The following is an 18,524-nucleotide window of genomic DNA, read 5'->3' as shown; positions in this document are numbered from 1 at the left end:
CAAAAATTATAATCATTAATACCCTGAAACTTAGTCAGATTTGGAAGGCCATAAGAACTGTATACAGTAGCCTTCATGTGAAAAACTCATTTGAATGAGATCAACTCTTGAGCATTTTGCTTTGATGACTGAATTGTATATCTTACATTTGTTTCTTTGTTGTAAATTCTGTTTTCTCAAGTCTTTCTTTTTTAGGCATTTTATTATATAAAAAGTGCCAAGCATTCCAAACTTCGTTACAGATCTTATACAAAGGCATGCATTTAAAACTGTTTTTAGAAGTTCTCTTGTCATTTTATTTCCATGCACCTTCATTTCCTCCCCAAAAAGATGTTTAAGCAGTAAAGGCCCATTGTTTGCAATTAAATGCCCAAGATCTGTTTTTCTCCCTAAACTTGCTTTAAGTGCTCTTGGGAGTGATGAGGTGTACAGTTTCAGTCAGGTAGTCCAGTCCCCAGCGTCGCTGTCTGCCTGTCAGGGCATCCAGGGCATCCAGGGCATCCATGGCATCCAGCGACTGCAGCTGCTCCAAATCACAGCTGTTCCCTGAGGAAAGGAAATGCAACTTAATGTCAGCCTCCGTAGTCTAACCTGCATCCACGTGCAACTTTCTACAGTACCATAGTGCTGTTCACTCTCTGTTTGTGGTTAACTTATAGTTTCATTGTGGCACAAACACACTCAGCCATGATCGTTCGTAGCAACACTCACCAAACAGACTTGCTACTTGCTCGTCGGGCACTACAAAGGGAGGACCTGAAAGGCAAATACAGTCACAAATGTCTTACTTTTCAACAAACTGATACAAAACACACCAACCCCACATTTGACATATTAAACTGCAACATAAATGAATTGTATTCTTTTGTGTTCTAGAGAAAAGTATGGACAGTTACCGCCGTATGATTCAGGATTGTACAACAAAGTGTCCAAAAGGTATCTGCAGTCTTTGGCCATGAGAGAAATGATGAGAGCAGCATACCTGTGGAGAATGTGCACGTCCAAAATGTTACCAAACTGTGCCTGAGGTTAATTTCATAGGTTTTCATTTTAGATTGATTTGGTGTCATATTTTTTGAACTACAACTAATCTGCTTTGTTGCGTCTGAAGAGAAATCTCCCCATCTCAATGGAGGGTTACTCAAACTCGTCTTACTTTTCTCTGTCTCTTGGGTTGATGGCCACGAGAGAGCCTCTGTCCCAAATTGCCCCGAACTGACCCTCAATGGAACTGTGAAACGGAAAAAGAGAGTTTGTGTACAACATTTACCCGTCACTGTCACTGCAGCAGGGTAACCACAGGTGTAATTGATTCCATTAGTTATGGCTCTGTTTCATTTAGGTGGGCCAGGGTCCTTGTATTGAGCATGCTGGCTCACTGGAATGACTGTGACACACTCAATAAAATGGGAATATAATTATTAATCTCACCTGTGTTCTCCCTGCTATGACATGTCAAAATGGCTGCTGTGAAAAAGGCCTATTCAACATCTTTAACAAAGGGATAAAAGACATTCAGTCTACTGACCTGGAGAAGTTGAACAGGTCACATTGATACAGGGAGATATTTCTCTCTGAGCTCTGTAAAGAACACAACATGGATTAACATTTGTGTCCTTATCCGTGTGAATGCATCATGTCTCTTTTTCAGCTACTCTTCTACATATGGGTCCCAACTAATTGGACTTTTGGCATACTTACCTTTAATACAATATGTCAGAACATAGACTAGTATCCTCACCTTTGCAGAGCGGTGTGAGAGGTCTTACCTTGAAAACTTTTGCTCCAGGTATGGCAGGGACGGGCTCCTCGCTGTACGTCATGTTGTTGTCCTCAAAGAACTGTTTGATACCCTTTTCAGATATCTCCACTCCCACCACTGAATGGCCCATGTCTGCTATCCTGGGATTCCCACAGTAGAGGGAATTATGATCGTATACATTTTTAATAGCAGAAGTGATCACCGACAATGTGAACACCAAATGTCATCTTCCTTATTGGATATAGTATGCGTTTTCATACCACTTCATATCTAGAGCTTTCCCACAGAGAGGGAAGAAGAAGCGAACTCCCGTCCGTCCAGAAAGAACTTTATCGATGTTGTTCTCCAGCATCCTGTCAAAACAAAAACACCAGACAAACTTTGGGTGTGTGTTTTTAATAGTTAGGGTTACTTTCAAACTTCTCAACCCTATGAAAAACATACAATATCTGAGCGAGATGGCGATGTGTAGACTGAATTAGCCGAGTTGATAGTCCAATCTTGTAAAAACCACGCATGCGTTTGGAAGACTTTTGTAAAACGGGTAATAGTGGGGCCTTTACTTGTGTACGTGAGGCTGATGGAAAGTTATTCTGTCCTCCTGCCAGCGTTCCTCCCATTCTCCAAGCGCCATGACCCGATCCGACTGCGGTGCCAGCATGCTGCTTATGTTTGTCTGACCCCAACTACAGGAGGAGGAGAGGAGAGACGGTAAACAATGGAGAGAACAGCATTCATGTGTGTGGCTAGAGACAGGGGTGAGTGCACGTGACTCACACGGTCACATGTTCCTGCACATAAACACATACGAAACAGCTGCACGGTGAATGCGTGATGGGGGTGGAACAGGGTTGTTACATTTGTCCAAGACTCTTCTGGTGCATAATTACAGAAGAATCGGAGCAGAGGGGACAGAGGTTAAAGGTCATGTATCGATAATAGAGTAATCTTGTTGTGGCAAAATGACGAGAAGAGACGGCGAACTGATGTTGCAACCAGCGGGGAGTCTTTTAATACACACTTGCCAACATATTACAAGTTCAGCATATCGAAACAATCCCAATGTATTACTTTTCACAGATCACTTTTATAGTCAAGAATCACCCCCCTTAAGTTACTTTCCACCAATCAAACCAGTCCGTTGAACCAAAAACAAAGCACATCTGGTCTCTTCATTTGTCATGCTCTCATGTCCTCGTCTGTGTCAAGATAACCTTTTGGCAGAACACACGACTCATGTACGGGAAATGTTTTGGTAAGATTGGAGAGATTTATTACAATTTGTCTGGCGCTCCCCAATCACTTCCTAAGAATGTTTCTATGAGCCAGAATGTGTTTTACATAACACGTTATATAAACTGTTTACTTGTGAATCCAAATGTGTTCAGTTCAATCCTAACTTATATGATGATTTTCTTCAACAACCTGAGCCCTACAATGTGCAAACACTGCATAATCATATAACGGGAATAACTGCTCCAGCGTCACGTGAGTTATCAAACTCTGACGTCAGGAGGAATTTCCTAAACGGCTTGAATAACGGAAGTATTTTCTAATGTAAACTAAATGAAGGAGTTCACCGCTATGCTCTGAAGAATGGAATCAAATATGTCAGATTATGAGCAGAAGCGACTCCGTTTGTAACAATGTCACGCTCGTGCACGCTTACCCAACAGCAGCCCGGCTTAAAAGCGGCCAAAGTACTTTAAAAAGAGAACCTGCATCCCGCATGTTTGCCGGTTCTAACCAAGAGCGGAACGTTACCTTTGCCCAAAGAAGACAGCTAATATTTGTTCAGCGACACACCACGACAGCGTTGATCATGCGACCGTTCCAATGGATACACGCTGTGGCTATTTATTGACCTGGGTAAGGTGTGCCAGGTGACCTGTGCGTCTCACTGCTGCTGTGGTTTGACAACCGGGGCTAAAGTACAAGTAGGGTACATTCCCAAGTCTCTTAATTGCATCCCCGTTTCCCTCACTTGGGTCCTTTCCTTGCGTCTTAGTCCCTCCCACCAGGGATGCATGGAGGAAACTATGCGAGGAGAGAGGAACGAGGAAATATGTTTTAAGTGACATGGGACGTCCTTTCCTCAGTTGCATCACGTGAAGCGACGTCTGTTTCTGATGACGGAGGATCAGCTGATCACAGCTGGATCAGCTGTTAGTCGGCTTTAACAGCTGGAGAGACTTTTGAGAAGTTTGTGTCTGTTCACATGATCACTGTACTTAATAATAGTAATTAATAATACTAATAACTAATAAAGACACGCAGTTATCATCAGTGTAGAGGTGTTTCTCTCTCTGTAGTCTGTTAACAAACTGTCCTGTGTTCTGTTTATAAGCACAGGATCCATTTCTACCGGCGGAATGCGATCGTCTTATTTATGAATTATTTGCGTCTGTACGTTTTGAAATTGTGACTGTGGCGTCATTATTAAATAACCCAGGATATGATTATTGTTTCTCTTAAATGATAAAACTCATCAAACACTCAGGAATGATGTAAAAAGTGTTTCGTCTCTCCAGCTCTCTCTGACTTTAATTGGATTCATAATAAAAGTTATTGAGGGAAACATCAGATCATGAAAACACAAATCTTTCTAATAAATGAAGAAAGTTGTTTGTGGTCGTTTTGTTGTTCAGACTACAATGAACATTTATTTAAACCAGATGGTGAATCAGAAACCTAATCAAATATAAAGCTTGAGTTTATTCTGTGGTTTGTCTTCACTCTGGTGTTAAACTCAGTCAGTCAGTCCGATCGGCTGCAGCGTTCAATCACATGACTGATGAACAATGAGGGGGCGTGTCGGCCGTTAAAACACTTCCTGGAAGTCTGTTCTCGTGGTTCCGCGCTCATGGCTCCTCCGAGGTCCCTCCTCCATCCTCGATCCTCGCTCCTCCGAGCTACATTAGAGCTTTGGGACGGCCGTCAATATGGCGGCGCAGAAACAACTTCCGGTTCAAGCGAGGATCGAGGAGCGAGGAAACGACAATTAAGAGACTTGAGAAGTACCCGTAGTTGAACGTTCAGGAAAACATTGCCTGACAGGCGACACCCGGGGATTAGAAAACACAAATATCTCTCGGTTTCACTTCTGGTTCGGGAGGAGCCTGATGCTGCATTCTGGTTCATGGGAAGTATGGGAGATGTCAGTATCGGACTGAACAATATTAGCTCCCTTGTAAATGCGTGCCCCTGGGCCTAACGGTTATTGTACGTTATGAGCACACTAATCACATTTAAGAAAATGGTGTTCCCCACTGCTGAGTATATGCTTCCATGTATCTGCTCTGTTGTTCTCTGAGGGATCTAGCAATGGTTCGTGAAGGGGTCCTTGTGTTTCAAAATACTGCATAATTTGAATCTAGTGATTCATCCACTTGGGCATGTCCACATTTAACTGGACTTCAAAACTATTTGTGTCTGGAGCACCGTTCTTGACCACTGTAGAGTTATTAAAAAAGAAAACCCGAATTTCGATTGTCATGGTTAAATACGATTTATTTATTAAACATTTTTTATTGTTTAACAGTTATGGCATTTTGATTCTTGGTGCGCTTTTATTATCATTTCCCTTTTTTTAATGTAAAAGCATGCAGAAACCCGCATTCCGACTGTGACAGCTGTCACCAATCCTCAGGGATATCTGCTCTGCTGCTCAGTGATTCGTCTCGCTGGAGCCAGGAAACAAATCCAGAGATGAGATGCTCCTCCAAAGTAACAGACAATGTGAAATCACGCAGCGGGACAGAAAGCAGAGGCGATGCCTTTATCCGGACACAGAGCGGCGCAAGAGTCTCAGAAATGCTGGTTTCACGGTGGAAGTGAGGCGCTCAGTGATGCTCAGCTCTGCTTCCCCGTGATATCACCATGTTGTACCCCATTAAACGTGCACGTGCTTGGTATCAGGCATGACTGCCTGACACCATTTAGAACACACTCACTACACCAACGCAATATATAAAGTCTTAGCTTTTACCAAAATACTGCTGCAAGTGGTGCATCTCAAAACAGTCTCCCGTTGAATTGCGTCTTTGGGCCTCCTCATGCATGTCCTTAAAATGTGGAGTTTATTGTAATTTATTTTGATTGATAAAGCGTGACGCTACATTTTGTCATTATTGGCCTATAGCCGACTATTCTTCTCTTAATTCAGCTGCAGAAACAACAAGCAACCTCCCACATTAGTGTCCGTCATACACAATCATCACCATCTTCATCATCATGGTGGCCCAGTGTTTACACCGATGCATTTGAAACCATAGTTTCCGCAAAGGTGACGAGATTGCTATCTGCAGCCACGATGATAAATGGCACGCCCCTCCATCTCGGTTCAAGTCCTGTGCGTAATTCGGTGTCTCCCAAAGCGCTCCAGTTGTGCGGTGGTCGCATCCAGATTGACCCCACCAATATTTAGTTAATTTGAATTGCCTGTTAGAAAAAAGAATTTTGCACAATATATTTGCAAACTCATTCGTATTATTATTAGTGCTGGGCAAGTTAACGCGTTATTATCGCGTTAACGCATGAATTAATTAACGCCGACAATTATTTTATAGCGCGTTCTTTTTATTTTGAAAGTCCGTTGCTCACTGGCAGCGGTGGAGGAATGGAGACTACTGGACATCGCTGCGGTAAAGTCAGCAGACACTCAGATCTCCGTGGTCAACTCAGCAGACACTTACATGTTAGTGCACCTATATGCTGAAATTCACGGTAAACGCATTTAAACGGCACAGATCGGGAGCGAGTGAAGGACTTTGAAAGTTAGCGGAAAGATTAACGTGAGACAACATCCGGTTTCTTCAGCCGGACATCCGGCTTTCAGAATAAGATGCCAACAAAGTATGAATTATATTCACATTAAGTATAAAACATGCTACCTGCATCTCGTGAGTTAAAGGGAAAATACACCTAAATTGTGCGTAAAGTGTCTTTATTCTTTGATCGCTGGGTCACCATCATTACCTCGGAGTTACAGCATTATATTGATGAACAGTAGAGCTGCATTCACATGCTCTGACTGTCATGAAGACACAAGACACACATTTAGATGAAACATGCTGAAACATTTTATTCCTGTTGCACAGCAGTGGAACGTTTCACATCCAGTCACACACTGAGCACAGATAGTGAAGAGATAGAACTGCTGCTGTGTAAAGGGAATACTGCTGCTAACAAGAACCTGATGTGTTTAAAGTGTTTACAAACCAAATGGTATTGCCCTTTTGTTCATATAGCAGTACTTTTAAAATAAAAGTGCGCAATCCACTACTTTTGAATTCATTATTGAACTTTGCCATAACAATGAGATTAATCGCGATTAATCGCAAAAAATCCATGCGATTAATCACGATTAAAAATTGTAATCGTTGCCCAGCACGACTAATAATTGCATAAAGGAGGAAAGCACTTTATTTGTAGCCTATTAAGTGCTGCAGAATAGATTTTTTAAAAACTTTTTAGTCTTTTTTTGGCTGCACAACTGGGAAAAGTTTTTTATATATATTTTGGATATAGAATATACTGTTACTGGCATTTTAGCAGAACGTTTTTTATTCATTTATTTAATTTTTTGTTATTATTATTATTTATTTGGTGCAGAATACTGTTTTGTATTTAAACTAAGGTTTTGTTACTGTTATTATGTTTAAATCAGTTCCAAGTTACACAAATGTTAATATATTTTAATAAAGTTTGCCTGTTCAACATAATATCAACCAGGGGCGTTGTTAGGCCTATTTGAGGGGGGCTGAAGGCCCCTCAAATGTTCTTCAGCCCCCCCAAATAATTTGGCATTATTGGCTTTAAAAAAAAAATATACAAAATATATATATTTATTTTGGTGATGTCATTAAATTAAACTATTGTTTCTCACATGGACAAGTTATTTATAACTCTAACATGCTACATCTGTGCGTGTGTTCTGGTTTGTATGTTTTCTCCCCCTTCAAATTACAATCCAACAGCCTATCATCATACTGAACGATATAAAGTTGACACTGTCAGGTCCATTCTCCATCCATTGTGTGCGGTCCTTTTAAGAATTAGGATTTGGGAGTGACGCGGATATGAAAGCTAGTTTATTCGTCTTTCCTTTACAAGCAGGAAAATTATTTCTCTCTCTCTTTATTTGAGAAAAGTTCATATTTGTGTTGTCAAATTTCACTATGACCCTGAAATTCGGTCTCTTGTGTTATCATATACTGAATGCAAGCAAAACTACAGAGCAAAATCACACTCTTTCTGATTGAACCAATCTATGAACTGTCTGAAACAATGGATATCCACGGCCCCAAATGGGCCCCAACAAGAATTGCCGACAAATTGTGACAAACATGCAGCACCTCCCCTTGGGGCTAAGCCCCCCTTTCTTTGAATCCTAGAAACGCCCCTGGTATCAACTAAGACTTTTTTAGATGGCGGGGGGGGGGGGGGGGGGGGGACAGTGTCCCTACCAATGCTGAGACCAAACCTACGCCCTTGGGTACACTCACCTGAAATGTAACATTATTCCGTTATTGTCAGTCAGACCGTTAATGCTACATGTGTGACTTAAAGTTCAATTATAGGCATTGACCACTAACAATACAAAGACACTTGGACATTTTACAATTTTAACGACAGTGAAGTTGCAGCACAAACACCGGGTAGTCGGTTAGCAGGTTAGTAACTAACTTAACGATTACCCGGTTGATTTGTAACGATATTGAACACTTTTTTTATTTGCTGTCTAAAAACGTCTTCAAAACTTTTGAAGTTCGTTCTGGCAACTTGCGTGTCTCGGCTCCTCGCGGTATTTCTCCATTTTAGTGAACTAGCTTACAGGTTAGCTCGTGCTCCTTCCTTTTTGCAGTTTGCTAATGTATCACTGTATCTAGTCAATGGGGAAGCAGTTGCAAATGACATCATCGGGTCGATGACATCATGAGACACACGTTACCGTAAAGTGTTGCTTCGCTCCACAATGTAAAAACAATTCTATATTTCGTTGATGTCTGACCAAAAGAGTAAGACATGTTTATTACCATTAGGGCATTTTGCCTAATTGCGGGACTTTTTGCGTATTCTTTGGCACCGCTAAACTACAGATATTGTATCTGCAAGTATTTTCCTTTCTTTGTCATTATTATGATACTCAGGTGTTCTCTCATTTCACAGATTCAAGTCCTCTTCCAAAAGCATATCATTTTAATAGGCCTGATTGATTTTAATTTCTCTAAATGTGAAGCATTCAAAGAGCCGTCCATCCTTTCTCTGTACGAGCTGATACAGTTCAGGTTAGGCGAGTTGTCATCATTCACACTTGCATGTCTGTAGCACCCGGAGAAAGCCTACGCTGACACACAGGGAGAACATGCAAACTGTACACAGACAGGCCTATCTGTCAGGTGACAGTGCTTCATAATGTCTACTTCTAGATGCATTGTTTAGAAATGAGCTCAATCCTGACTGAAAGATCTGTAGTTTGGATTTAAACTGGAGTAAAAAATGATGTTTTTAGAGGGGTGAGGTAACGTGTGTTGGACCTTGCAGCAGGCACAATCCCACAGGCAGCAGTTTCAGTCTGTATTGAATCACTGGGGTGGCCAGGATATCCACGGGTATGCAAACGTATATGGCTACTTTCAGTAAACCTTTAGCACAGCGAGGCCACACATACTGGTCAGAGCCTCAGCAGCTGGAGGCTCTGGTCGCTCTGATCCTCAGGGGAGTTGGTGTTTTCATTCCTCCCTGAGATTCTCAACACCAGCTACGTCTTGATCAGGTTGGTGTTCTTCGTCTGCAATTTCTCTTTCCAATTAGGCTGACTCAGCGCCTGCTTTTTATCAGCTTTTCCCCGTTATTAGCTGCTCCTTAATCAAGATTTGCATCTTTCAGTTCAGACTCATGCGAATACTATAATACTTACTTGAAAATATGTCATCCCCACACAGGCCCAAATTGCGTGGAGAAGAGATATTTCTGGTCCAAATGACTTATTCACTCTAGAAGTAACATTTTTGTTTTCACGAATGCTTTTTAGATTTCCTCGCAAATTAACCCAACAACTGCACATTTTGGGAGTTATCGAGGCTTTATCAAAGGAGAATGGACGAGGAGATTATATGAACTGTATGAAATCAAAAATGTTGAGTAAATAAAGAATAAAGTACACATGAAAACAAGCATAAATGTATTGCAATAACTGATACTGAAGAAAGGAATGCAGGTGCAGTCTCACTCACGAAGAAATATGTAAAAGCTTATTACCTTTTGCTTTTTATTCATATATTTGTCTAAATACAACTTTGATACTTTTGCTTTTTGTAGAAAGTGAAACTTAATTGATCTTTTTTGGGAATGCACCTACAATGAAATGTTTGAGTCTGATGACTTTCTGTTCAAAGAAGTGCATATGTCTTTTAGATTAAGGATGATTTCAAAGACTGATATCTTTATAAAAACATCAAAAGCAGGTTAATAATGTATAAAGTACACCATATCCATACCAGCATATTCCCAAGACAAAAATTATAATCATTAATACTCTGAAACTTAGTCAGATTTGGAAGGCCATAAGAACTGTATACAGTAGCCTTCATGTGAAAAACTCATTTGAATGAGATCAACTCTTGAGCATTTTGCTTTGATGACTGAATTGTATATCTTACATTTGTTTCTTTGTTGTAAATTCTGTTTTCTCAAGTCTTTCTTTTTTAGGCATTTTATTATATAAAAAGTGCCAAAGCATTCCAAACTTCGTTACAGATCTTATACAAAGGCATGCATTTAAAACTGTTTTTAGAAGTTCTCTTGTCATTTTATTTCCATGCACCTTCATTTCCTCCCCAAAAAGATGTTTAAGCAGTAAAGGCCCATTGTCTCCCTAAACTTGCAAGTTGGTTTTTAAGTGCTCTTGGGAGTGATGAGGTGTACAGTTTCAGTCAGGTAGTCCAGTCCCCAGCCTCGATGTCTGTCTGTCAGGGCATCCAGGGCATCCAGGGCATCCATGGCATCCAGCGGCTGCAGCTGCTCCAAATCACAGCTGTTCCCTGAGGAAAGGAAATGCAACTTAATGTCAGCCTCCGTAGTCTAACCCGCATCCACGTGCAACTTTCTACAGTACCATAGTGCTGTTCACTCTCTGTTTGTGGTTAACTTATAGTTTCATTGTGGCACAAACACACTCAGCCATGATCGTTCGTAGCAACACTCACCAAACAGACTTGCTACTTGCTCGTCGGGCACTAAAAAGGGAGGACCTGAAAGGCAAATACAGTCACAAATGTCTTACTTTTCAACAAACTGATACAAAACACACCAACCCCACATTTGACATATTAAACTGCAACATAAATGAATTGTATTCTTTTGTGTTCTAGAGAAAAGTATGGACAGTTACCGCCGTATGATTCAGGATTGTACAACAAAGTGTCCAAAAGGTATCTGCAGTCTTTGGCCATGAGAGAAATGATGAGAGCAGCATACCTGTGGAGAATGTGCACGTCCAAAATGTTACCAAACTGTGCCTGAGGTTAATTTCATAGGTTTTCATTTTAGATTGATTTGGTGTCATATTTTTTAAACTACAACTAATCTGCTTTGTTGCGTCTGAAGAGAAATCTCCCCATCTCAATGGAGGGTTACTCAAACTCGTCTTACTTTTCTCTGTCTCTTGGGTTGATGGCCACGAGAGAGCCTCTGTCCCAAATTGCCCCGAACTGACCCTCAATGGAACTGTGAAACGGAAAAAGAGAGTTTGTGTACAACATTTACCCGTCACTGTCACTGCAGCAGGGTAACCACAGGTGTAATTGATTCCATTAGTTATGGCTCTGTTTCATTTAGGTGGGCCAGGGTCCTTGTATTGAGCATGCTGGCTCACTGGAATGACTGTGACACACTCAATAAAATGGGAATATAATTATTAATCTCACCTGTGTTCTCCCTGCTATGACATGTCAAAATGGCTGCTGTGAAAAAGGCCTATTCAACATCTTTAACAAAGGGATAAAAAGACATTCAGTCTACTGACCTGGAGAAGTTGAACAGGTCACATTGATACAGGGAGATATTTCTCTCTGAGCTCTGTAAAGAACACAACATGGATTAACATTTGTGTCCTTATCCGTGTGAATGCATCATGTCTTTCAGCTACTCTTCTACATATGGGTCCCAACTAATTGGACTTTTGGCATACTACCATTAATACAATATGTCAGAACTAGTGCTGGGCAAGTTAACGCATTATTATCGCGTTAACGCATTAATTAATTAACGCCGACAATTATTTTATCGCGCGTTAACGCATTTTTTAAATTTTTAGATTTTTTTTAATTGAAAGACAAGAGACAATACATAGACATAACAACAAGAGGATGACAAGAACAGTGGGATAAAAGCCAGCAAACATCCTATAGTCAGTTTTGTGTGTGTGTGTGTGTGTGTGTGTGTGCGTGCGCGTGTGTCCTTGAGCCTTTTGAGATGGAAAAAAAAAATAATAATAATAATAATAATAATAATAATAATTAAAAAACAACAAAAAAACACACAAAAAAAAAACAGGTAAGTATTTTTAATTTATTATTATTGTAACAGACTGTCTCATGTTTATCGTTTTGTATTGGAGATGATATGTCCCTTCAGGGTTGCCGTAGAGAAAAGGCGACTTCCGCTTCTGGTCGAGGGGGGGGGGGGCAGAAATAAAGAGAAGCTGCACCAGCTGTTGCTCTCCCTGGAGACTACTGGACATCGCTGCGGTAAAGTCAGCAGACACTCAGATCTCCGTGGTCAACTCAGCAGACACTTACATGTTAGTGCACCTATATGCTGAAATTCACGATAAACGCATTTAAACGGCACAGATCGGGAGCGAGTGAAGGACTTTGAAAGTTAGCAGAAAGATTAACGTGAGACAACATCCGGTTTCTTCAGACGAACATCCGGTTTTCAGAATAAGATGCCAACAAAGTATGAATTATATTCACATCAAGTATAAAACATGCTACCTGCATCTCGTGAACCAAATGTTATTGCACTTTTGTTCATATAGCAGTACTTTTAAAATAAAAGTGCACAATACACTACTTTTGAATTCATTATTGAACTTTGCCATAATAATGCGATTAATCACGATTAATCGCAAAAGATCCATGCGATTAATCGCGATTAAATATTTTAATCGTTGCCCAGCACTAGTCAGAACATAGACTAGTATCCTCACCTTTGCAGAGCGGTGTGAGAGGTCATACCTTGAAAACTTTTGCTCCAGGTATGGCAGGGACGGGCTCCTCGCTGTACGTCATGTTGTTGTCCTCAAAGAACTGTTTGATACCCTTTTCAGATATCTCCACTCCCACCACTGAATGGCCCATGTCTGCTATCCTGGGATTCCCACAGTAGAGGGAATTATGATTGTATACATTTTTAATAGCAGAAGTGATCACCGACAATGTGAACACCAAATGTCATCTTCCTTATTGGATATAGTATGCGTTTTCATACCACTTCATATCTAGAGCTTTCCCACAGAGAGGGAAGAAGAAGCGAACTCCCGTCCGTCCAGAAAGAACTTTATCGATGTTGTTCTCCAGCATCCTGTCAAAACAAAAACACCAGACAAACTTTGGGTGTGTGTTTTTAATAGTTAGAGTTACTTTTAAACTTCTCAACCCTATGAAAAACATACAATATCTGAGCGAGATGGCGATGTGTAGACTGAATTAGCCGAGTTGATAGTCCAATCTTGTAAAAACCACACATGCGTTTGGAAGACTTTTGTAAAACGGGTAATAGTGGGGCCTTTACTTGTGTACGTGAGGCTGATGGAAACCTATTCTGTCCTCCTGCCAGCGTTCCTCCCATTCTCCAAGCGCCATGACCCGATCCGACTGCGGTGCCAGCATGCTGCTTATGTTTGTCTGACCCCAACTACAGGAGGAGGACACGGAGGAGAGACGGTAAACAATGGAGAGAACAGCATTCATGTGTGTGGCTAGAGACTGTGCACGTGACTGCACGGTGAATGCATGATTTGGGGGGGGGGGGGGGGGAATAGGGTTGTTACATTGGTCCAAGACTCTTCTGGTGCATAATTACAGAAGAATCGGAGCAGACAGAGGTTAAAGGTCATGTACCGATAATAGAGTAGCTAATCTGAGCCCTACAATATGCAAACACTGCATAATCATATAACGAGAATAACTGCGCCAGCGTCACGTGAGTTATCAAACTCTGACGTCAGGAGGAATTTCCTAAACGGCTTCAATAACGGAAGTATTTTCTAATGTAAACTAAATGAAGGAGTTCACTGCTATGCTCTGAAGAATGGAATCAAATATGTCAGATTATGAGCAGAAGCGACTCCGTTTGTAACAATGTCACGCTCGTGCACGCTTACCCAACAGCAGCCCGGCTTAAAAGCGGCCAAAGTACTTTAAAAAGAGAACCTGCATCCCGCATGTTTGCCGGTTCTAACCAAGAGCGGAACGTTACCTTTGCCCAAAGAAGACAGCTAATATTTGTTCAGCGACACACCACGACAGCGTTGATCATGCGACCGTTCCAATGGATACACGGGTACCTGTGTGGTTATTAATTGACCTGGGTAAGGTGTGTCAGGTGACCTGTGCGTCTCACTGCTGCTGTGGTTTGACAACCGCGGCGAAAGTACAAGTAGTTGAACGTTCAGGAAAGCATTGCCTGACAGGCGACACCCGGGGATTATAAAACACAAATATCTCCCGGTTTCACTTCTGGTTCGGGAGGAGCCTGATGCTGCATTCTGGTTCATGGGAAGTATGGGAGATGCCAGCACCGGACTGAACAATATTAGCTCCCTTGTAAATGCGTGCCCCTGGGCCTAACGGTTATTGTACGTTATGAGCACACTAATCACATTTAAGAAAATGGTGTTCCCCACTGCTGAGTATATGCTTCCATGTATCTGCTCTGTTGTTCTCTGAGGGATCTAGCAATGGTTCGTGAAGGGGTCCTTGCGTTTCAAAATCCTGCATAATTTGAATCTAGTGATTCATCCACTTGGGCATGTCCACATTTAACTGGACTTCAAAACTATTTGTGTCTGGAGCACCGTTCTTGACCACTGTAGAGTTATTAAAAAAGAAAACCCGAATTTCGATTGTCATGGTTAAATACGATTTATTTATTAAACATTTTTTATTGTTTAACAGTTATGGCATTTTGATTCTTGGTGCGCTTTTATTATCATTTCCCTTTTTTTAATGTAAAAGCATGCAGAAACCCGCATTCCGACTGTGACAGCTGTCACCAATCCTCAGGGATATCTGCTCTGCTGCTCAGTGATTCGTCTCGCTGGAGCCAGGAAACAAATCCAGAGATGAGATGCTCCTCCAAAGTAACAGACAATGTGAAATCACGCAGCGGGACAGAAAGCAGAGGCGATGCCTTTATCCGGACACAGAGCGGCGCAAGAGTCTCAGAAATGCTGGTTTCACGGTGGAAGTGAGGCGCTCAGTGATGCTCAGCTCTGCTTCCCCGTGATATCACCATGTTGTACCCCATTAAACGTGCACGTGCTTGGTAATCAGGCAGTCATACATATCATTTTAGGACCAACTCGCTACACCAACGCAATATATAAAGTCTAAGCTTTTACCAAAATACTGCTGCAAGTGGTGCATCTCAAAACAGTCTCCCGTTGAATTGCGTCTTTGGGCCTCCTCATGCATGTCCTTAATATGTGGAGTTTATTGTAATTTATTTTTATTGATAAAGCGTGACGCTACATTTTGTCATTATTGGCCTATAGCCGACTATTCTTCTCTTAATTCAGCTGCTGAAACAACAAACAACCTCCCACATTAGTGTCCGTCATACACAATCATCACCATCTTCATCATCATGGTGGCCCAGTGTTTACACCGATGCATTTGAAACCATAGTTTCCGCAAAGGTGACGAGATTGCTATCTGCAGCCACGATGATAAATGGCACGCCCCTCCATCTCGGTTCAAGTTCTGTGCGTAATTCGGTGTCTCCCAAAACGCTCCAGTTGTGCGGTGGTCGCATCCAGATGTGTGTTTTTCTTTACGGTGTGACGAAGACGTCGAGGAGCCTCTGCACCAATCACCGGCGCCCGGGGGCGGGTCGTGTGTAGACTGTTGTGGATATGGAAAATGGACAATTTAACACGCACTCTCATCATTCATATCCAGACGGGGAGGCCTGCGCTTGCACGCTGCAATTGATTCGCAAATGCCCGGCCGTGGTGTGAAAAGGAAAACTACCAGCGAGGGGACGACGTCAGTTCGCCACCCGGTAAGGGCGAGCTCTCCGTCGGGGAGAAGTCGCAGCGCAGCGTGTGATTGTCTGCTGTCTGTTTGGATGCTGTGTTCATTGTGGTGCACACGGACGGACGGATGTGTCTGCTGTGAGATCGTATATTTCATTTCTGCATTCAGAGTTACAGAGATTTCCACATCTCGCTCATTGTCTAAAAGGCATCAGTGAAGCTCCGCTCACACAAATACAACGAACCGCTCGATTGTCCCCAGACATCAGGCTGCGATTGTAAAAACCAGGAACATGTGTCGGTAAAGTGCTTCTGGCAGCCTTGTCGCTATCGTCTCGTGCTGTATTGGTTGCATGGCGCTCAGCAGCGCACCTTTGTGTCACTCACGCTGCTCAGATGTTGAGATTGGAAACACAGGTGAATCACAAAGGAGCAATAGAATACCGTTTGTTGTGGGCTACTGTTCAGAGATGAACTGTAACCTGAACTCCCCGTAAGTGCAACATGGGGCACATTAATTCACCACCGACTTACTCTCACGATGCTGCCCGTCTTTAGCCTATTTGACGGGCGCAGCATGTTTCCGTAACTCCAGGTGGCTTTCGGAGCAGCGGAGGAGGAGGAGGGGGGGGGGGGGGGGGGTGATGACGATGCGGTCCACGGCGCTCTGAATGCGAGAGGTGCATGCTGGATAATACAGGAGAACCCGACGTATCGTCGAGCGACAGATTTGGGGATATTTTGAAGGACAGACGCGAGGGGGCAGCGGGACACTCCGCCTCATTAGCCTGTTTGTTTGGACGCGCCCGGACGCGTGCGCTGCGCTCGCGCTTTGTCAGCCTCGTAACTTAATCGTACCGTCGGGAGGCTCGCACGTCGAGAGCGCGGTCGCCCCGCGAGCAGGAGAAGTTGGTGTTTATGAGCCCGTGCAGCTGGTGTCATGGGTAGCAGCGCCGGCTGAGCAGGACGCGCAACAGTTCAGTGCGCAGCTGTAGTGATTTCAGGTGGAGCCCGAACCTGCCGCCTCAGAACCGGAGGAACTTGCCGCCGACACCTGCAACGGATCTCGGCATCCCTCTGACAGGTAGGGCTGAATAGGTGGCATCTTTAGAAAGAGAGACGTCCGCGCGTTAGCGTTCAAACGCTGTGGCGGGGTCACTGTATGCGCGATGCCTTCATGGACCTAAATGATTAACTGTAATTCTATTGATGTTTGTAGATAATTGTGCGTTATGTGGCTCCTAAATGAGCTTTACGTCAATTCTCTAAGCTTTGGGGAAAATCCGCAGCAGGCGTTGAGATGTTTTGGCAGATGATCCACTTCTCCCACTGCTCAGATGGGCTGTGGGTTGCACATTAGTAGGCTACGGTCACATCCAAGAATATGAATTAATGTTGCCTCTTGTTCAGCTGTCATACAGTTTGTTAGTGCAGGATTGTAGTTAGAACATCAGAATGACTTCAATCTTAAAATACACTGAAGTAGAGCCTTAATTAATATATCGTCTTTGCTGACATAAGCAGCCTACTGATGAAGATAGTGAGCAGAACTCAAAGGCAGTGTGCTCATCGTATGACACCACTTCCTTTTAAAGTCCTCAAGCAGGCAGCACAACAAAATCATATTTAATTCTGAAGATAATTAAGTGTTTGTTAAGAGCTCTAGGCAATTACCATTTATATGAGAGTTATCTTGAAACACCTGACTTACACGTTACGTTCACATTAAACAGAGACGCACCGCAGGCCTGTGTCCTCTTATTGTAGTCCAAACAAAGAATGCTCTGTTCTGTCTTCTGGTTGTCTTGGTCGTGTGTTTTTTTTGCATTCAATATATATCTTAGCTACAGTAGCTCAGGAAAGAGACGAGCATTTCCTCCTTTCACGTGCTACTAAGTGCTCCACGTATTAATGAATCCCAAAGAAACAAAACAAGGCTGCAAGAGTTCACTGCAGCAATTCATTACAACTCTCTAGTTGTTTTATTTGATGTAAAAAAAAAAAACGACTCCAATGATCCTAAATAAAGGGCTGTTATTATCACGGATGTGCAGAAAAAGGCTCTCTGGGGAGCCTGGATCCCCGATGCTGCTACTGGATTTCATCTCATTTCTGAAATGACTTCATTGTAACGGCAGCCCCCTCGTCTTAATGGGATTTTGCATTCACGTTGGTTCTTTAATAACCTCCCCGGTGATTAAGAGAAGCACAAATCGTGTCTCGTCGAAGCGTTGGCCAATACAGAGGTGTTCATATTCCAGATGTGTTGGGCATTTACATAATCAAGGCAGTCGTTAGAGGGGTTGTGAATATCTGCGTGCCACCTTTTTAAGAAGCTATTAACCCTGATGGGTCACTGTGCAAAGTCATCACGTATTCACGTGCACTCTTTATACCTGTGTACAAAATAGGAAATGAAAATCATGTTTGAGGGTAAAAAAACAACACAGTATTAGTATGTCGTACTTACAATTAGTGTTATACGTAGTATGGTCG

General features: G+C 42.5%; 3 protein-coding genes across 8 annotated transcripts in view; 1 reads left to right on the top strand and 2 right to left on the bottom strand.

Moving 5' to 3' along the window:
• Positions 1–183: 183 nt before the first annotated feature.
• LOC142965313 (putative thiopurine S-methyltransferase) lies at positions 184–3,847 on the bottom strand. 4 transcript variants are annotated; one of them, XM_076106212.1, is made up of 9 exons: positions 3,432–3,847; positions 2,326–2,448; positions 2,023–2,115; positions 1,770–1,902; positions 1,529–1,581; positions 1,157–1,231; positions 897–982; positions 712–756; positions 184–546 (listed from the first exon to the last, which is right to left on the bottom strand). In XM_076106212.1, exons 1-9 carry the CDS (start codon positions 3,491–3,493, stop codon positions 401–403), a joined length of 816 nt encoding a protein of 271 aa, XP_075962327.1. In that variant the 5' UTR covers positions 3,494–3,847; the 3' UTR covers positions 184–400. The 4 variants fall into 4 exon arrangements, with proteins under 4 accessions (XP_075962327.1, XP_075962324.1, XP_075962323.1 ...); XM_076106209.1 differs by having other exon boundaries at positions 3,527–3,837; XM_076106208.1 differs by lacking the exon at positions 3,432–3,847 and having other exon boundaries at positions 2,326–2,531.
• Positions 3,848–9,934: 6,087 nt separating this feature from the next.
• On the bottom strand, positions 9,935–14,487 carry LOC142965129 (putative thiopurine S-methyltransferase). 3 transcript variants are annotated; one of them, XM_076105891.1, is made up of 9 exons: positions 14,357–14,487; positions 13,562–13,684; positions 13,259–13,351; positions 13,006–13,138; positions 11,790–11,842; positions 11,417–11,491; positions 11,157–11,242; positions 10,972–11,016; positions 9,935–10,806 (listed from the first exon to the last, which is right to left on the bottom strand). In XM_076105891.1, exons 2-9 carry the CDS (start codon positions 13,657–13,659, stop codon positions 10,661–10,663), a joined length of 729 nt encoding a protein of 242 aa, XP_075962006.1. In that variant the 5' UTR covers positions 13,660–13,684; positions 14,357–14,487; the 3' UTR covers positions 9,935–10,660. The 3 variants fall into 3 exon arrangements, with proteins under 3 accessions (XP_075962006.1, XP_075962004.1, XP_075962005.1); XM_076105889.1 differs by having other exon boundaries at positions 14,154–14,479; XM_076105890.1 differs by having other exon boundaries at positions 14,249–14,478.
• ext1c (exostoses (multiple) 1c) overlaps positions 13,861–18,524 on the top strand; it is a 70,329-nt gene continuing 65,665 nt past the window's right edge. The window contains exon 1 of the mRNA XM_076105888.1: positions 13,861–16,054. The gene's annotated coding sequence lies outside the window, so the exon portion shown is untranslated. The remainder of the gene's footprint in view (positions 16,055–18,524) is intronic.

This window comes from Anarhichas minor, unplaced genomic scaffold, assembly GCF_050575085.1.
Source record: "Anarhichas minor isolate MPS153535 unplaced genomic scaffold, ASM5057508v1 ptg000033l, whole genome shotgun sequence".
Classification (NCBI taxonomy): Eukaryota; Metazoa; Chordata; class Actinopteri; order Perciformes; family Anarhichadidae; genus Anarhichas; species Anarhichas minor.
This window is presented reverse-complemented; position numbering and strand designations above follow the sequence as displayed.